Source organism: Procambarus clarkii, chromosome 9 (assembly GCF_040958095.1).
Source record: "Procambarus clarkii isolate CNS0578487 chromosome 9, FALCON_Pclarkii_2.0, whole genome shotgun sequence".
Lineage (NCBI taxonomy): Eukaryota > Metazoa > Arthropoda > Malacostraca > Decapoda > Cambaridae > Procambarus > Procambarus clarkii.
In genome coordinates this window covers 2,940,510-2,957,553 of record NC_091158.1, presented here as the reverse complement: position 1 = coordinate 2,957,553, position 17,044 = coordinate 2,940,510, and the positions used below count along the sequence as shown (strand labels likewise).

The following is a 17,044-nucleotide window of genomic DNA, read 5'->3' as shown; positions in this document are numbered from 1 at the left end:
CAGTCTCGGGTGGAGGACAACCTGTGGACAGTCTCGGGCGGAGGACGACCTGTGGACAGTCTCGGGCGGAGGACAACCTGTGGACAGTCTCGGGTGGAGGACGACCTGTGGACAGTCTCGGGTGGAGGACGACCTGGGGACAGTCTCGGGTGGAGGACGACTTGGGGACAGTCTCGGGTGGAGGACGACCTGTGGACAGTCTCGGGTGGAGGACGACCTGGGGACAGTCTCGGGTGGAGGACGACCTGTGGACAGTCTCGGGTGGAGGACGACCTGTGGACAGTCTCGGGTGGAGGACGACCTGGGGACAGTCTCGGGTGGAGGACAACCTGTGGACAGTCTCGGGCGGAGGACGACCTGTGGACAGTCTCGGGTGGAGGACGACCTGGGGACAGTCTCGGGTGGAGGACAACCTGTGGACAGTCTCGGGTGGAGGACGACCTGGGGATAGTCTCGGGCGGAGGACGACCTGTGGACAGTCTCGGGCGGAGGACGACCTGTGGACAGTCTCGGGCGGAGGACGACCTGTGGACAGTCTCGGGTGGAGGACGACCTGGGGACAGTCTCGGGTGGAGGACAACCTGTGGACAGTCTCGGGTGGAGGACGACCTGTGGACAGTCTCGGGTGGAGGACGACCTGGGGATAGTCTCGGGCGGAGGACGACCTGTGGACAGTCTCGGGTGGAGGACGACCTGTGGACAGTCTCGGGTGGAGGACGACCTGGGGATAGTCTCGGGCGGAGGACGACCTGTGGACAGTCTCGGGTGGAGGACGACCTGTGGACAGTCTCGGGTGGAGGACGACCTGTGGACAGTCTCGGGTGGAGGACGACCTGGGGACAGTCTCGGGCGGAGGACGACCTGTGGACAGTCTCGGGCGGAGGACGACCTGTGGACAGTCTCGGGCGGAGGACGACCTGTGGACAGTCTCGGGTGGAGGACGACCTGTGGACAGTCTCGGGCGGAGGACGACCTGTGGACAGTCTCGGGTGGAGGACATGAGTAACATCTACAAAGGATGATACGGTACCATACATTGTGTCCTTGTCTACGTCCATTATGAGGATAAGAAACAGTACTGGAGCAAGCACAGTGCCCTGGGCGTCTGGACCAGGGTACTGTGGCCTGGTTCACGGGGGACTGAGCTCTTCGTGGATGATGATCCGGAATTTACGGGTTCTGTTAGGAATTTAAAGATTCATCTCCCTACCTTTGCTAGTAATTTCTTTTGAGCGCACTTTGTGTGCAATGACATTATGGTCACTTTTGTCGAAAACTTTGACGAAATCTGTGTATATCACGTCATTATTTTTGCTCGTCTTCCATGGCGGCTGAGGCCATGTCGTGATGGTTATTATTATTAACATCTTAATTCACAAAATTAATTACAATTTTGCCTAATCTGAGGATTTCAATTAAGTCTTATTAAAGTGAGGATAATGGTGGTATTCACTGTCACGCAGGACAGAGGGTCATACACAAGACAATAAGTCTAAACTGTAGGCTGAAGCACATATGGTTACAATCACATGGTTACAATCAATGTTTTAATGTATGAATATGTGAAAACAACTTTCTACTGTGCACTGCCACACAAGGGCAGGGATGGGTTCATAAGTGATGCAGCTGAGAAGTGATATAAATAAAATTGTTCTTAATTCTTTAAAATAGACAAGCAAATTTTGGATAAATTGTTAGGATGTCGTCCAGAACACCTGAGTCAATAAAATAGTTACACAGTTGGTGGTACAATAAGCCAGGAGGTCTAAAACCCTTTACGGTTTCACATTCAACAATATAGTGTTCTAGTGAATGTCTTAAAGGTTTGACACAGAGTTTACAATCTGAATATTCTGGTAGTGGATCAGCCTCACTAACCTGCCAGATGTGTCTATAGCCAAGGCGAATTCTCGCAATGACTACATCACATTGCCTGGTCCGGTTACTGTGCTGACCATACAAATACCTATTATTACAGAACTTGTCATAACTTTTATTACTGCAGCTTTCAGGTCTCTGGGCATTTCTTAGTTCTTCTAAATCTGAATTAATTTCTTTAATTTGTATGTTTCTAATAATTGCATTAGATAGTCCAAAGTCATAATCAGTGTTTTCTTTCCTGCAAGCCTCATTGGCCAATCGATCAACAAAGTCATGTTTTCCAACTCCAACATGGGATGGGATCCACACAAGTTTTATACAATAGTTATTATCATTGGCAAAAATTACATTCCATTTAATATTACAAGCTACTTCAGACATACATTGTGATGGGTTATTTAAGGACTGCAGAGCACTTTAAGAGTCACAGAAAATAACTCTACCACCATTGAACTTAAGGTACTCAGTGGCTAGATAAATGCCCAATAGCTCAGTCTGTGTCGTGCTTGCCCAGTTGTTCAGCCTCTATATACTGGACATAATCATTTCATTCCCTTTATAAACTGCACATGCACAACCTGTTCTACCAGTGCCTAACTGCACAGTGCCATCAGTAAAGGCATAGCATTCAGTCGGTTTGAGATTTTGAAGATGACAGTCAATAGCTTCTCATGTTATACATCTCAAACTTTCAGTGTTATACATTTGTTTTACACTGATGGCGGTATAATGCAGAGAGACCTGCACATCTTTCCAAGGGGGAATATAGTGAACAGTTTTATCAGGGTTAAGAGATTATGAGTCATATTCACTTTCAGAAGATTATAGGCACAACAACTGAGCCACACACTGTAAGGAACTTTTTGCGGCGGATTTAGGGAACAGTCAGAATTGTTTAGAATGGATCTCAATTTAATTTGAATAGAAGGAAATGGAAGGGAACTATAAGGAGAAAGCGCCAAGCCATTACGACTATATAGCACTGGGAAGGGGTCAAGAATAGGACGGGGAAGAAATGGTGCCCAACCACTTGGATGGTCAGTGATGGAGGGTTCAAAATTTTGGCGCAAAACGTAGTACTAGGTAGAACTATTCTTTCGTAAATGGAAGGTAATTTTAGTTCCTTTCTCATGTTAACAATTCTGACAGTTCTAGGACAACCCAGGATGATGCGCATGGCATCATTCTGTACCATTCTAGGCCTTGTAATTGTTTAGCAGAAAATTTAAGAAGATGCAAGAGACAGCTGAAGCATACAAGATCTGCCTGAAGCACGGGCCTGTGAGCAGGGTCAGAAAGAGGACCACTCTAGAAGAGTACGAAGACGGCTGTACAGGAGGATAAATAATCATGAAATAGTTAAGTAGACACGACTATCACAAGAAAGGAAAATAAATCTAAACAGGGAGATCAAAGAAATAGAGCAGACGTTGAAGCGATCGCACGAGTCTGAGGAAAAGGAATTGGGAACAGAAAATTATTCAAGAGATAAAGAAAAATCCAAAATATTTTTTCACATATGCGAAATCAAAATAAAAAACCTTCAGTATTGGACCATTAATTACAACTGAAGTTTCGTACACTATGGATAACAAAGAAATTTGTGAACTTCTAAAAGGCCAGTATGAGACTATTTTTAGTATGCTAATAAACAACATGAAAGTTAAGGAGCCAAACAGCTTCTTTATGAATGTCATTCAAGCTGCTAATAATATAACTGATATTCACACGAACTCAGAAGACTTTGAAAGAGAAATTAACAATATGCCCATGCACTCAGCCCCTGGTCCTGACTCATGGAATTCAATATTCATAAAGAAATACAAAGTACCAGTAGCACGAGCGCTCAGTGTAATATGGAGAAGGAGCCTGCATACAGGGGAGATACCAGCAGTACTTATATCAGCAGATATAGCTCCTCGGCACAAGGAGGGTTGTAAAGCTTGGGCCAAAAATTATAGACCAGATGCATTAACATCTCACATAATAACAGTTTTTGAAAGAGTGATTAGGAATCGAATCTTCAATTTTATGGAAAATAATGAAGTTCACAACCCAGGACATCATGGATTTAGAGCGGGAAGATCCTGTCTGTCACAACAGGACACAAGTGGAAGTCAGAGTCGTAAATGAGTAGAGGAAATGTAAGGAAATACTGTTACCCTGTATGGGTGGTCAACAAGTAGACTGCACTAACAGAAGAAGTTGTGGAAGCCTCCTCCATTCACGACTTTAAGGACAGGTGCGACAAAGATGTGGATTGTTAGAATAGTGAAGCTTCAACGCAACGGGTACACCAAGGCTAGTTAGTAGGCGAGGCATAAAGAGATAGACCTCACTTCCCCTTAGTCACTGATAGGTTATCTTGAGATGATTTCGGGGCTTAGCGTCCCCGCGGCCCGGTCCTCGACCAGGCCTCCTTTTTGTTACACATCCCTAGGAAGCAGCCCGTAGCAGCTGTCTCATTCCCAGGTACCTATTTACTGCTAGGTAACAGGGGCATCAGGGTGAAAGAAACTGTTTTGCCCAGTTGTCTCCGCCTCCACCGGGGATCGAACCCGGAACCTCTGGACTACGAATCCGAAGCGCTGTCCACTCAGCTGTCAGGCGCCCAATAGCTATAGCATTGACTACAGTTACTCAACCACTATGACAAAATCACAACAGCCTTAGAGGAAAAGCAAGATGTAGATGTTGTATACACAGACTGCAAAGGCATTTGACAAATGTGACCATGGAGTGATAGCCCATAACATGAGATCAATAGCAATAACGGGTAAAGTGGGGCGTTGGATTTTCAACTTTGTCAAACAGAATGGAGAGTAACAGTCACTCACATAAGATCAAGTCGAAGTACAGTGAAAAGCACTATACCCCAGGGCACAGTCATAGAGCACCGCTGCTATACCCCAGGGCACAGTCATAGAGCACCGCTGCTATTTCTCATTCTAATCTCGGATATATAAACAAGTACTAGTCACATATGAAGACTAGTCTTCATATGCAGTGCCTTTATTTGCAGATGATACAAAAATCAGCATGAAAATTTTCCTCTGTAGAAGACACTGAAAAACTGCAGGTCAGTATTAATAGTCTTCTATTGAGCAACTGAAATTAACATGATGTTTAACAGTGATAAGTTCCAGGTACATGTAAATGGTGGAAACGAGCAACTTAAACGAAACAGAAGGTACAAGAAACAGTCAGACATAACCACAGAAGGAAAGCAACATATAAAAGATCTGGGAATTATAATGTCTGACACTATGACATTTAGTGAACATAACCGAGCAAATATGGCGGCGGCCGAGAAAATGATAGGAGGGATTATGAGAACGTTCAAATCCAGGGACCCCACAGCAATGCTAATAGTATTTGAATCACTGGTGTTGTCCCGTCTTGAGTATTGGTCAGTACTCACTGCCCCTTTCAGAACGGGAGAGACCTCTGAATTAGAGGGAATACAAAGAACAGGAAGCATAGTATATGTATGCATCAGAATTATTGGCACCGTCTCAAAGCTCTCCAACTATACTCTCTGGAAAGGAGACGAGAAAGGAATCAAATGAGTTTTTTTGTATAATATACACATGGAATATACTGGAGGGCCAGGTCCCAAATTTGCACAGTAGAATAACAACATACTGGAACGAAAGATACGGAAGGACATGCAGAACAGAACCAGTGAGTAGTAGAGGTGCCATAGGCACAATCAGAGAACACTGAACATCAGAGGTCCACAGTTGTTCAACACCCTCCCAGCAAGCATTATAAATATTGCTGGAACAAAGGTGGATGTATTCCAGAGGTGTGATAACTTGGAGCAAGTTATCACACGTCAAGCTTGGCCCCAGTCCGGGGAGTAGAAGACCTCCCGGAAACATTTAGATGTAAAACATTTGTAAGAATTTTTTTTTAGGTGGAAGGAGTTAAAGATGTTGAGGTACAAGAAATGGGAAATATAACATGAGTTATGATAGCAGGCAGGATGTCCGCCTTCTTGACACGTTGTGTGTGTGTTTGGTAATTAAGCCAAGCTTGCTCTTCTCAGCAGTGAGCCGGGAGAGCATGTTGGGTGCTCCCACGAATTTTATGGACGAGTACCACCTGCGTCTCCCCCCCCCCACCCTCCTGCCTCTTCAGAACTCATAAACCTACCGCCAAGTACCACGAAAATGAGCCAACACAGACGACCTCAAAATGGCGGGAAATGAGGTCTAGACTGCGGCGTTTGGGATGAAGGGTCACAACCCCTCGTGACCCCTCGTGTCAGACTCGTGACCCCTCGTGCCAAACTCGTGACCCCTCGTGTCAGACTCGTGACCCCTCGTGACCCCTCGTGTCAGACTCGTGACCCCTCGTGTCAGACTCGTGACCCCTCGTGTCAGACTCGTGACCCCCTCGTGCCAGACTCGTGACCCCTCGTGCCAGACTCGTGACCCCTCGTGCCAGACTCGTGACCCCTCGTGTCAGACTCGTGACCCCTCGTGTCAGACTCGTGACCCCTCGTGTCAGACTCGTGACCCCTCGTGTCAGACTCGTGACCCCTCGTGTCAGACTCGTGACCCCTCGTGACCCCTCGTGTCAGACTCGTGACCCCTCGTGTCAGACTCGTGACCCCTCGTGTCAGACTCGTGACCCCTCGTGTCAGACTCGTGACCCCTCGTGCCAGACTCATAACGCCTCATATCCCGCCCTCCTCGCCTACTGATGAGGGAGGATGAGGCGAGAGGAAGAACAGGTGTCATCGATCAGAGCCAACCTGTGGCGCCCAGCCGCTCCCGCTCTCCCACTCAACACCCCTTTGGTGACTGTGGTGATGGGAGGTAGTGTTGGCAGCCATGGACACAACCAGAGTGTTGGCAGCCATGGACACAACCAGAGTGTTGGCAGCCATGGACACAACCAGAGTGTTGGCAGCCATGGACACAACTAGAGTGTTGGCAGCCATGGACACAACCAGAGTGTTGGCAGCCATGGACACAAAAAGAGTGTTGGCAGCCATGGACACAACCAGAGTGTTGGCAGCCATGGACACAACTAGAGTGTTGGCAGCCATGGACACAACTAGAGTGTTGGCAGCCATGGACACAACCAGAGTGTTGGCAGCCATGGACACAATTAGAGTGTTGTCAGCCATGGACACAACTAGAGTGTTGGCAGCCATGGACACAACTAGAGTGTTGGCAGCCATGGACACAACCAGAGTGTTGGCAGCCATGGACACAATTAGAGTGTTGTCAGCCATGGACACAACTAGAGTGTTGGCAGCCATGGACACAACTAGAGTGTTGGCAGCCATGGACACAACTAGCAAAGACTTTAGTGAATTTCAAATACTAAAACTACACTAGACTCTAGTATATTTACCTTTCTAGTTGGTTCTACAATTTGCTGGTTTAAGGCCAATATGTCACACACCCGTAATAGGTCACTTGTGTGTGACTTCATATGGGCTACTGCCTGGGATATTCTCACACATAACTGTATTAGACGCATTCTTCACTCCAGGTGCCGTAGGAAGAAGTCCCCCAAGCAATATGTCATTGGGGCTGGCGTTGTGAAGTTTTTAAAAGCAGTGTTCTATTTTCATTAGTCTTTAAACTGCTGAGGATTTACCTCCGGTGACTTATATACCAGAACAATAACCATGTTTAGGATCTCTTTTTTGATTATCAGCACTTCCACCATATCAGTTGTGGTGTATAGCAGCTCAATGCTGATGAGTATGTCTTTGATGCACAGGCTGACCCCATCCTCCAGGCTCCAGTATGGAACCTGGCGGCTGAGTGGACAGCGCTCGGAATTCATAGTCCTGAGGTTCCACGTTCGATCCCCGGTGGAGGCGGAAACAAATGGGCAGTTTGTTTCACCATGATGCTCTGTTCACCTAGCAGTAAATAAGTATCTAGACGTTAGACACCTGCTACGGGTTGCTTCCTGGAGTGGAGTGGAACAAAAAGAAGGCCTGGTCGAGGACCGGGCCGCGGGGACGCTAAGCCCCGAAATCATCTCAAGATAACCTCAAGATAACGCTGTAGTCTCTGCTTCCTGTCACAGCTGAAGAACTTGTACTCCGGTATTCACATTTCTCTATCACGTTATGGTAAGTATAAGGAGAACCTATTAAGCACGAATGACTATATAACACTTGGAAGAGGGATGAGAAGGGAGTGAAGGAACTGGGCTGCACCTCCGACCCTGCCAGCAGCGGAGCCGCGGCTGTATCATCATAACAACTGGTGTGGCTGCCTGTCCTCTTCAACAAAGGCCAAATGCTCGTTAATCCAGCCACCAAGCGCTCTGTTTATAAATGGAAACTGACTTACACACACGACTCACAACTGATGGCGTTCGAACACCTTCACATCCAGCTGTTGAGAAGTACAACCCATCTTGTCAATTAATAGGTCGCATTTTTACGTAATCATTATTACAAATACAACTTACTTCAGAAAATTAACGGCTCACAAATATTCCTGTTTTCTATGCATCGGACTCGGTTGGTTGGTTGCTTGTTTCTGATTAAACTAAAAGGTTGGAATTTTTACGGAGTGGGAAATCTGGAGAAGGGTCTTGCCAGACCGTGTGTTACACTGTGTCAGTCTACCTGTCCCGCCCATCACTGCCATGCCTCTTTTATCTTCTGGGCTTGTCCATTACTCTCTCCCACCTGTCCCTCTCTCTTCCCGTCCTGCCACGCTCCCTCTCTCAAGTCCAACTCCTCTTCTACTGTCTGCCTAATGAATCCATGTATGTCTGACCTGCATCTGTGCCGCCTCCGCCGAACCCCTCTCCTGACCACAGTCTCCTCGTCGCTCCTACTCAGGAATGTTTACGAATCTCATTATAGGGAGTCGAAGGGCGGGACGGGAGCGTTATCTGCCGGGCAGGGCGAGGGACGCGTGCCGGGCCACCATACTACTTGGCCTAGTAAGCAAGGCCCGATTTGCCTAACAAGCAGAGTGATTTTCCTTATTTTCAATCGGAATTTTTATCTGAATCATTAAGTTTATCTGAATTAATATTATTATATTATATTAAGAGCATGAATTACTGACTTAGTTGGCTAGGTTTGGCCATATTTATACGTTAATATAAACTCAAATTAAAATTAAAAAAAAATAAATCATAAATATAATAAAATGGAAAATCTTGTCATTCTATGACAAAAACAAATAATTTCAGGAATACTGGCGTTGTTAGGCAAATCGAGCTTTGATATAATATTGGAGTGGAGTTAAAAATACCCTGTAATGCGTTATGTGTGCTTTTCTCTGAGGCTAAGGGTCCAGCCAGAGATGGTACTCACTCCCACATTATATATATATATATATATATATATATATAACACTCAAATTAGAACTGTCCTCATTTGGGAGTTTTATTTGTTGGTTTCTTCTCCATGGGATTTCATGTGCGTAAGATTCTTTCTGGAAGACTTCTCACTGGGACATTCCTCTCTCGAGGTTTCCTCACTAGGACATTCCTCACTGGGACATTCCTCACTAGGACATTCCTCACTAGGACATTCCTCACTGGGACATTCCTCACTGGGACATTCCTCACTGGGACAGTTCTCACTGGGACATTCCTCACTGGGACATTCTTCACTGGGACATTCCTCACTGGGACATTCCTCACTGGGACAGTTCTCACTGGGACATTCCTCACTGGGACAGTTCTCACTGGGGGGCTTCGTCACTAAAGGTTTCTTTGCCCGGCATTTTCTGTTTTTAAGACCACTCACAGAGATATCAAACGTAATGCCCCCTAGTGGTATGTGTGGGGAGTTGTTGAGGTTCCTTTCACTCTGGGGTTTCGGAGGAGAGATTGGGATAAAGTAGGCGACTGGCTGTAAAGGAAGTACTCTTCTCGAGCGCCCTTCTCCACGTAATGTTCTCGCTCTATCCACCTGCATCATGACTGGGTCCAAGAACAGTGTTCTTTCTCCATCCACCTGCATCATGACTGGGTCCAAGAACAGTGTTCTTTCTCCATCCACCTGCATCATGACTGGGTCCAAGAACAGTGTTCTTTCTCCATCCACCTGCGTCATGACTGGATCCATGAGCAGTGTTCTCTCTCCATCCACCTGCGTCATGACTGGGTCTATGTGGAGTGTTCTCTCTCCATCCACCTGCATCATGACTGGGTCTATGTGCAGTTTTCTCTTTCCATCCACCTGCATAATGACTGGGTCCATGAGCAGTGTTCTCTCTCCATCCACCTGCATCATGACTGGGCCTACGTGCAATGTTCTCTCATCATTCCTCAGCATTCCCTCACAAACCACTACGTACAACACAACAATCACCCCGTTGCCGTTCTGGCTCTGCGGGAAAACGCCTTCCAGATCTTGAGTGATGTTCCGAGCGATGTTCCGAGCGTGGGTCTGGAAGAGGGATACTCTGGAAGGCATGGCGGGGTAACTGACACATGGAATACGAGTTTCCCCAACCCACGGTGGGGAAATCCTTCCACTCTCCCCGCTCGTACAGCTAGAGTTGGTTTCCCCTGGACATGTGGGTAGAGCGAGCTCTGGAGGGTTTATGAGAGTGGTCTCTCTATATGGAGGGGCTTCCTCGTTGACAGGTATTTCCCCGTCGACAGGTGTTTCCCCGTCGACAGGTGTTTCCCCGTCGACAGGGGCTTCCTCGTTGACAGGTATTTCCCCGTCGACAGGTGTTTCCCCGTCGACAGGTGTTTCCCCGTCGACAGGGGCTTCCTCGTTGACAGGTATTTCCCCGTCGACAGGGGCTTCCTCGTCGACAGGGGCTTCCTCGTCGACAGGGGCTTCCTCGTTGACAGGTGTTTCCCCGTCGACAGGGGCTTCCTCGTTGACAGGTGTTTCCCCGTCGACAGGGGCTTCCCCGTCGACAGGGGCTTCCTCGTCGACAGGGGCTTCCCCGTCGACAGGGGCTTCCCCGTCGACAGGTGTTTCCCCGTCGAAAGGGGCTTCCTCGTCGACAGGTGTTTCCCCGTCGACAGGGGCTTCCCCGTCGACAGGGGCTTCCCCGTCGACAGGGGCTTCCTCGTCGACAGGGGCTTCCCCGTCGACAGGGGCTTCCCCGTCGACAGGGGCTTCCTCGTCGACAGGGGCTTCCTCGTCGACAGGGGCTTCCTCGTCGACAGGGGCTTCCTCGTCGACAGGGGCTTCCTCGTCGACAGGGGCTTCCCCGTCAACAGGGGCTTCCCCGTCAACAGGGGCTTCCTCGTCGACAGAGGCTTCCTCGTCGACAGGGGCTTCCCCGTCGACAGGGGCTTCCCCGTCGACAGGGGCTTCCTCCTCGACAGGGGCTTCCCCGTCGACAGGGGCTTCCCCGTCGACAGGGGCTTCCCCGTCGACAGGTGTTTCCTCGTCGACAGAGGCTTCCCCGTCAACAGAGGCTTCCTCGTCGACAGGGGCTTCCTCGTCGACAGGGGCTCCCTCGTCGACAGGGGCTTCCCCGTCGACAGGGGCTTCAGTTATGAATTGGTTAGGATGCCGGTGCTGGCTATGAGACCCGCCTCCAGTACCGCCAGGGGACCTCCGGCCAGGGGCACCAGTACCGCCAGGGGACCTCCGGCCAGGGGCACCAGTACCGCCAGGGGACCCCCGGCCAGGGGCACCAGTACCGCCAGGGGACCCCCGGCCAGGGGCACCAGTACCGCCAGGGGACCTCCGGCCAGGGGCACCAGTGCCGCCAGGGGACCTCCGGCCAGGGGCACCAGTGCCGCCAGGGGACCTCCGGCCAGGGGCACCAGTGCCGCCAGGGGACCTCCGGCCAGGGGCACCAGTGCCGCCAGGGGACCTCCGGCCAGGGGCACCAGTGCCGCCGGGGGAGTGGTCATGGGGGTCACCGTCTGGGTGGTGGTGGGAGACACTCCACGAGAGGCCGTCATACATTAATTTTACAGTAATAGTCGCAGCTTTACCGTCTTTCACTTCATTCCTTAGTGAAGCCGTCTCTTCATTCCTTAGTGAAGCCGTCTCTTCATTCCTTAGTGAAGCCGTCTCTTCATTCCTTAGTGAAGCCGTCTCTTCATTCCTTAGTGAAGCCGTCTCTTCATTCCTTAGTGAAGCCGTCTCTTCATTCCTTAGTGAAGCCGTCTCTTCATTCCCTAGAGACGCCTTCTCTTCATTCCCTAGAGACGCCTTCTCTTCATTCTCTGGTGAAGCCTTCTCTTCATTCCCTAGTGAAGCCTTCTCTTCATTCCCTAGTGAAGCTTTCTCTTCATTCCCTAGTGAAGCTTTCTCTTCATTTTCTAGTGAAGTCGTCTCTTCATTCTCTAGTGAAGCCGTCTCTTCATTCTCTAGTGAAGCCTTCTCTTCATTCCCTAGAGACGCCTTCTCTTCATTCTCTGGTGAAGCCTTCTCTTCATTCTCTGGTGAAGCCTTCTCTTCATTCCCTAGTGAAGCCTTCTCTTCATTTTCTAGTGAAGCCGTCTCTTCATTCCCTAGAGACGCCTTCTCTTCATTCCCTAGAGACGCCTTCTCTTCATTCTCTGGTGAAGTCTTCTCTTCATTCCCTAGTGAAGCCTTCTCTTCATTCCGTAGTGAAGCCTTCTCTTCATTCTCTAGTGAAGCTTTCTCTTCATTTTCTAGTGAAGTCGTCTCTTCATTCTCTAGTGAAGCCTTCTCTTCATTCTCTGGCAAGTAGTCCTGTTCATTCCCTTGTAGAACATGTGAATGCTCACCCGCTCCACTCATCTTCCGGGGGTCACTCATCTTCCCGAGGTCACTCGTCTTCCGGGGGTCACTCATCTTCCCGAGGTCACTCGTCTTCCGGGGGTCACTCATCTTCCCGAGGTCACTCATCTTCCCGAGGTCACTCGTGTTCCGGGGGTCACTCATCTTCCCGAGGTCACTCGTCTTCCGGGGGTCACTCATCTCTACCATCGTGACCTCCCTCACCTCCTCCACTATCATCCTCTTCATCTCCTCCCGCATCATCATCAGTTCCTCCTTCATCAGCTCCCTCATTTTACCAGCTATCAAGTTCCTCACCTCCTCCCCCAAAATCTCCTTCACCTCACTCGAGTCAGTGTTCTCATTCGAGTCACTGGTCTCATTCGAGTCACTCGTCTCATTCGAGTCACTTGTCTCATTCGAGTCACTCGTCTCACTCGAGTCAGTGTTTTCACTCGAGTCAGTGGTCTCACTCGAGTCAGTGGTCTCACTCGAGTCAGTGTTCTCACTCGAGTCAGTGTTCTCACTCGAGTCAGTGTTCTCACTCGAGTCACTGGCCTCACTCGAGTCACTGGTCTCACTCGAGTCACTGGTCTCACTCGAGTCACTGGTCTCATTCGAGTCACTGGTCTCATTCGAGTCACTCGAGTCAGTCGAGTCAGTGTTTTCACTCGAGTCAGTGGTCTCACTCGAGTCAGTGGTCTCACTCGAGTCAGTGTTCTCACTCGAGTCAGTGTTCTCACTCGAGTCAGTGTTCTCACTCGAGTCAGTGTTCTCACTCGAGTCACTGGCCTCACTCGAGTCACTGGTCTCACTCGAGTCACTGGCCTCACTCGAGTCACTGATCTCACTCGAGTCACTGATCTCACTCGAGTCACTGATCTCACTCGAGTCACTGATCTCACTCGAGTCACTGATCTCACTCAAATCACTGATCTCACTCGAGTCAGTGTTCTCACTCGAGTCAGTGTTCTCACTCGAGTCAGTGTTCTCACTCGAGTCAGTGTTCTCACTCGAGTCAGTGTTCTCACTTGAGTCCCTGGTCTCACTCGAGTCGCTGGTCTCCTGCAACATAGACTCCCTTAACACCTGTACCTGTTGTTTTAACATCATCTCCCTTACATTCGCTTCCTTGGCTATCATAGCCTTCACCTCCTCCAGCAGGTTGTGCCTGAGGTGGTCCCAGACGCCCCGCAGCAGCAGCAGCAGGAGCACCAGCAGCCCCAGGAGGCCCGTCCACTCCACCAGGGAGGGTATCCCCCAGGCCGTCACCCTGGTGTGGTGTGGTGGCTCTGGCATCACCCTCCCCGGCCCACCTGCCTTCACCATGTCTGGATGCTTCTGCAGGAACCCGGCCATTACCCTCTTGGGCTCTTCCGCCTCCTTCAGTTCCTTCTTCAGGAAGAAAGAGGTGAGCCACTGAAGGAGCCAATAGGGCGTTTCACCTTCCAGGGCCATGTGGGTCATTACGTACACCTAAATATATTATTTTTGATGGTGTGTTACCAAGAATTTTAACGCTATATTCCGTTGTGAAGGCTGCAGGGGAAAGGGGACTGTGCTTTGGACGGACTGATTGACGGACTGTGGAACTGAATTATATCCACCTCACACACACACACACACACACACACACACACACACACACACACACACACACACACACACACACACACACACACACACACACACACACGCACACACACTCACACTCACACACACACACACACACACACACACACACACACACACACACACACACACACACACATAAGGTTCAGTGCATCCTGCTTTGTGTACAGATCAATCCATGTTTGTATTGACCTATTTTTTGTGTATACCAATCATTCCTCGTGTGTACAAATTAGTTGATGTGTGCACTATTCTGTGTGTGTGTTGATGAACCAATGTATGTTTTGATCAATCCATGCGTGTATTGATCTATCAATTGTGTGCACTGATCATTACGTGGAATACTGAACTTGATATTTGTGTGTAGTGATATAACCATGTGTGTGTGTGTGTGTAAGTAACCGTCAAGTTTGAATAGTTCCGAAGCCAACATGCGTCAGAAACGCTTGACTCGTGAAGGATTCGAACCTGGTCAGCTAGGGCCTCCATGACCCATTTTTGGAGGACGGGCTGAAATAGCAGTATTTAATTGCGCTTCTGGGTACACCTCTGGGTACACCTCTGGGTACACCTCTGGGTACACTCATGAGCACTGTAACAATATTGATGATGATAAAAACACAGTAGGTCTATATTACCGAAGGGAAGTGAACTATGTGGGGGAAAGCGCCAAGCCATTACGACTATACAGCACTGGGAAGGGTTGAGGATAAGGATATGGGACAAGACGGGGGGACCTACCATCACCGTAAAGAGGGTGATGGTAGGCCTGATGCTTCAACATAACGGAGTGAGCTGTTTATGGGCAGCATCTTTCCTGTATGTAAATGAGGAGGGATCAGGTGGAACTTTATCTCCTCACCCGGGGCCAGCATCCTATTACACCCCCCCCCTCCCCCCAGTGGGCCTCACCCTCTACTGATCCACTACAGAGTGAGGTCTCCCTCACTGCTCAGGGAGGTCTCCCTCACTGCTCAGGGAGGTCTCCCTCGCTGCTCAGGGAGGTCTCCCTCACTGCTCAGGGAGGTCTCCCTCGCTGCTCAGGGAGGTCTCCCTCACTGCTCAGGGAGGTCTCCCTCGCTGCTCAGGGAGGTCTCCCTCACTGCTCAGGGAGGTCTCCCTCACTGCTCAGGGAGGTCTCCCTCACTGCTCAGGGAGGTCTCCCTCGCTGCTCAGGGAGGTCTCCCTCACTGCTCAGGGAGGTCTCCCTCACTGCTCAGGGAGGTCTCCCTCACTGCTCAGGGAGGTCTCCCTCACTGCTCACGGAGGTCTCCCTCGCTGCTCAGGGAGGTCTCCCTCACTGCTCAGGGAGGTCTCCCTCGCTGCTCAGGGAGGTCCTCCTCGCTGCTCAGGGAGGTCTCCCTCGCTGCTCAGGGAGGTCTCCCTCACTGCTCAGGGAGGTCTCCCTCACTGCTCAGGGAGGTCTCCCTCACTGCTCAGGGAGGTCCTCCTCGCTGCTCAGGGAGGTCTCCCTCACTGCTCAGGGAGGTCCTCCTCGCTGCTCAGGGAGGTCTCCCTCACTGCTCAGGGAGGTCCTCCTCGCTGCTCAGGGAGGTCCTCCTCGCTGATCAGGGAGGTCTCCCTCACTGCTCAGGGAGGTCCTCCTCGCTGCTCAGGGAGGTCTCCCTCACTGCTCAGGGAGGTCCTCCTCGCTGCTCAGGGAGGTCCTCCTCGCTGCTCAGGGAGGTCTCCCTCACTGCTACAGTCAGTGAGCTCTCTGGTGGGTGCAGGAGCAGAGTGCAGTTGAATGGTGCCGGGGATCAGCGCCCCAGCTGCCGGGGATCAGCGCCCCAGCTGCCGGGGATCAGCGCCCCAGCTGCCGGGGATCAGCGCCCCAGCTGCCGGGGATCAGCGCCCCAGCTGCCGGGGATCAGCGCCCCAGCTGCCGGGGATCAGCGCCCCAGCTGCCGGGGATCAGCGCCCCAGCTGCCGGGGATCAGCGCCCCAGCTGCCGGGGATCAGCGCCCCAGCTGCCGGGGATCAGCGCCCCAGCTGCCGGGGATCAGCGCCCCAGCTGCCGGGGATCAGCGCCCCAGCTGCCGGGGATCAGCGCCCCAGCTGCCGGGGATCAGCGCCCCAGCTGTCGGGGATCAGCGCCCCAGCTGCCGGGTATCAGCGCCCCAGCTGCCGGGGATCAGCGCCCCAGCTGCCGGGGATCAGCGCCCCAGCTGCCGGGGATCAGCGCCCCAGCTGCCGGGGATCAGCGCCGCAGCTGCCGGGGATCAGCGCCCCAGCTGCCGGGGATCAGCGCCCCAGCTGCCGGGGATCAGCGCCCCAGCTGCCGGGGATCAGCGCCCCAGCTGCCGGGGATCAGCGCCCCAGCTGCCGGGGATCAGGGCCCCAGCTGCCGGGGATCAGGGCCCCAGCTGCCGGGACTCACCAGGCCTACTGATGAGTTACTCATGATGATCCACATCATCGCTGCGTTCTTGACTTGACGTCTTGGTGTCTACTCATTGACACGTCGTCACATCCAGCATGTGACTGTGATGTGCTTGTGATGTGCCTGTGATGTGCTTGTGATGTGCCTGCGATGTGCCTGCGATGTGCTTGTGATGTGCCTGTGATGTGCCTGTGATGTGTCTGTGATGTGTCTGTGATGTGTCTGTGATGTGTCTGTGATGTGCCTGTGATGTGCCTGTGATGTGTCTGTGATGTGCCTGTGATGTGTCTGTGATGTGCCTGTGATGTGCCTGTGTTGTGTCTGATGTGCCTGTGATGTGCCTGTGATGTGTCTGTGATGTGCCTGTGATGTGCCTGTGATGTGCCTGTGATTTGTTTGTGATGTGCCTGTGATGTGTCTGTGATGTGCCTGTGATTTGCTTGTGATGTGCCTGTGTTGTGCTTGTGATGTGTCTG

At 50.9% G+C, this 17,044-nt stretch overlaps 3 protein-coding genes across 4 annotated transcripts in view; 2 read left to right on the top strand and 1 right to left on the bottom strand.

Moving 5' to 3' along the window:
• Window positions 1–1,002, top strand: part of LOC138362759 (uncharacterized transmembrane protein DDB_G0289901-like) — a 36,235-nt gene extending 35,233 nt beyond the window's left edge. Inside the window, exon 2 of the mRNA XM_069321313.1 lies at window positions 1–1,002. This exon is cut by the window's left edge and continues 887 nt beyond it. Coding sequence (XP_069177414.1) covers window positions 1–1,002 — 1,002 coding nt within the window.
• A 7,998-nt stretch (window positions 1,003–9,000) lies between these two features.
• On the bottom strand, window positions 9,001–14,041 carry LOC123766074 (platelet binding protein GspB-like). 2 transcript variants are annotated; one of them, XM_069321067.1, is made up of 2 exons: window positions 9,932–14,041; window positions 9,001–9,886 (listed from the first exon to the last, which is right to left on the bottom strand). In XM_069321067.1, exons 1-2 carry the CDS (start codon window positions 14,018–14,020, stop codon window positions 9,266–9,268), a joined length of 4,710 nt encoding a protein of 1,569 aa, XP_069177168.1. In that variant the 5' UTR covers window positions 14,021–14,041; the 3' UTR covers window positions 9,001–9,265. The 2 variants fall into 2 exon arrangements, with proteins under 2 accessions (XP_069177168.1, XP_045610874.1); XM_045754918.2 differs by having other exon boundaries at window positions 9,001–14,041.
• Window positions 14,042–15,932: 1,891 nt separating this feature from the next.
• On the top strand, window positions 15,933–16,577 carry LOC123766075 (splicing factor 3A subunit 2-like). The gene has a single exon (XM_045754919.1). It carries the CDS (start codon window positions 15,933–15,935, stop codon window positions 16,575–16,577), a length of 645 nt encoding a protein of 214 aa, XP_045610875.1.
• Window positions 16,578–17,044: the final 467 nt, after the last annotated feature.